This window comes from Chaetura pelagica, unplaced genomic scaffold (genome assembly GCF_000747805.2).
Source record: "Chaetura pelagica isolate M959 unplaced genomic scaffold, ChaPel_1.0 scaffold356, whole genome shotgun sequence".
In the NCBI taxonomy this organism is placed as follows: Eukaryota; Metazoa; Chordata; class Aves; order Apodiformes; family Apodidae; genus Chaetura; species Chaetura pelagica.
The window spans coordinates 6,714,084-6,714,548 of NW_009953964.1; the positions used below are offsets into that span (position 1 = coordinate 6,714,084).

The following is a 465-nucleotide window of genomic DNA, read 5'->3' on the forward strand; positions in this document are numbered from 1 at the left end:
GGTGAAGTTGGTCCAATTCACCGACACCTTCTGCCGAGTCTGCTTGGCCGAGTCCAGGCAGAACCTGGTGGGGAGAGCACAGCCCCTGTCACCCACCGGCCCCTTTTCCCTCCCAGCTCCCCAGGGCTGCTCCCTCACCTCTTGAAATACTCCACTTCTCGGTCAGTCTCGTCCATCTCCGCCCCGTCCAGGTCCTTGGGCAGGAACACGTCATCTGGCAGGGGCACAGAGAGGGTCAGGGCTGCTGGGGGGATGGGATGGGCCAGGCAGCAGACAGGGGTGACAGGCAGGGAGAGGATGGGGGGCACGGCCAGGAGGGCAGCGCTCCCAGCACTCACCGATCGAGGTATTGGATTTCTCCACCTTGTTCCGGCTCTTCCTGCTCTTGCCCTTGGGCTGGGGGGAGCCCCCCCGGGTAGGGGGGGCAGGCAGCTGCCGGTCCCCCGCGGCCAAGGGCGGGGGGCG

The 465-nt window shown here is 66.9% G+C and overlaps 1 protein-coding gene across 1 annotated transcript in view; it reads right to left on the minus strand.

The window, feature by feature from the left end:
• FAM193B (family with sequence similarity 193, member B) overlaps positions 1-465 on the minus strand; it is a gene marked incomplete at its 3' end in the record, with an annotated part of 8,445 nt that continues 7,980 nt past the window's right edge. Inside the window, 3 exon segments of the mRNA XM_010002094.1 lie at positions 1-64; positions 139-214; positions 339-432. Of these exon segments, the coding sequence (XP_010000396.1) occupies positions 1-64; positions 139-214; positions 339-432 (234 nt within the window).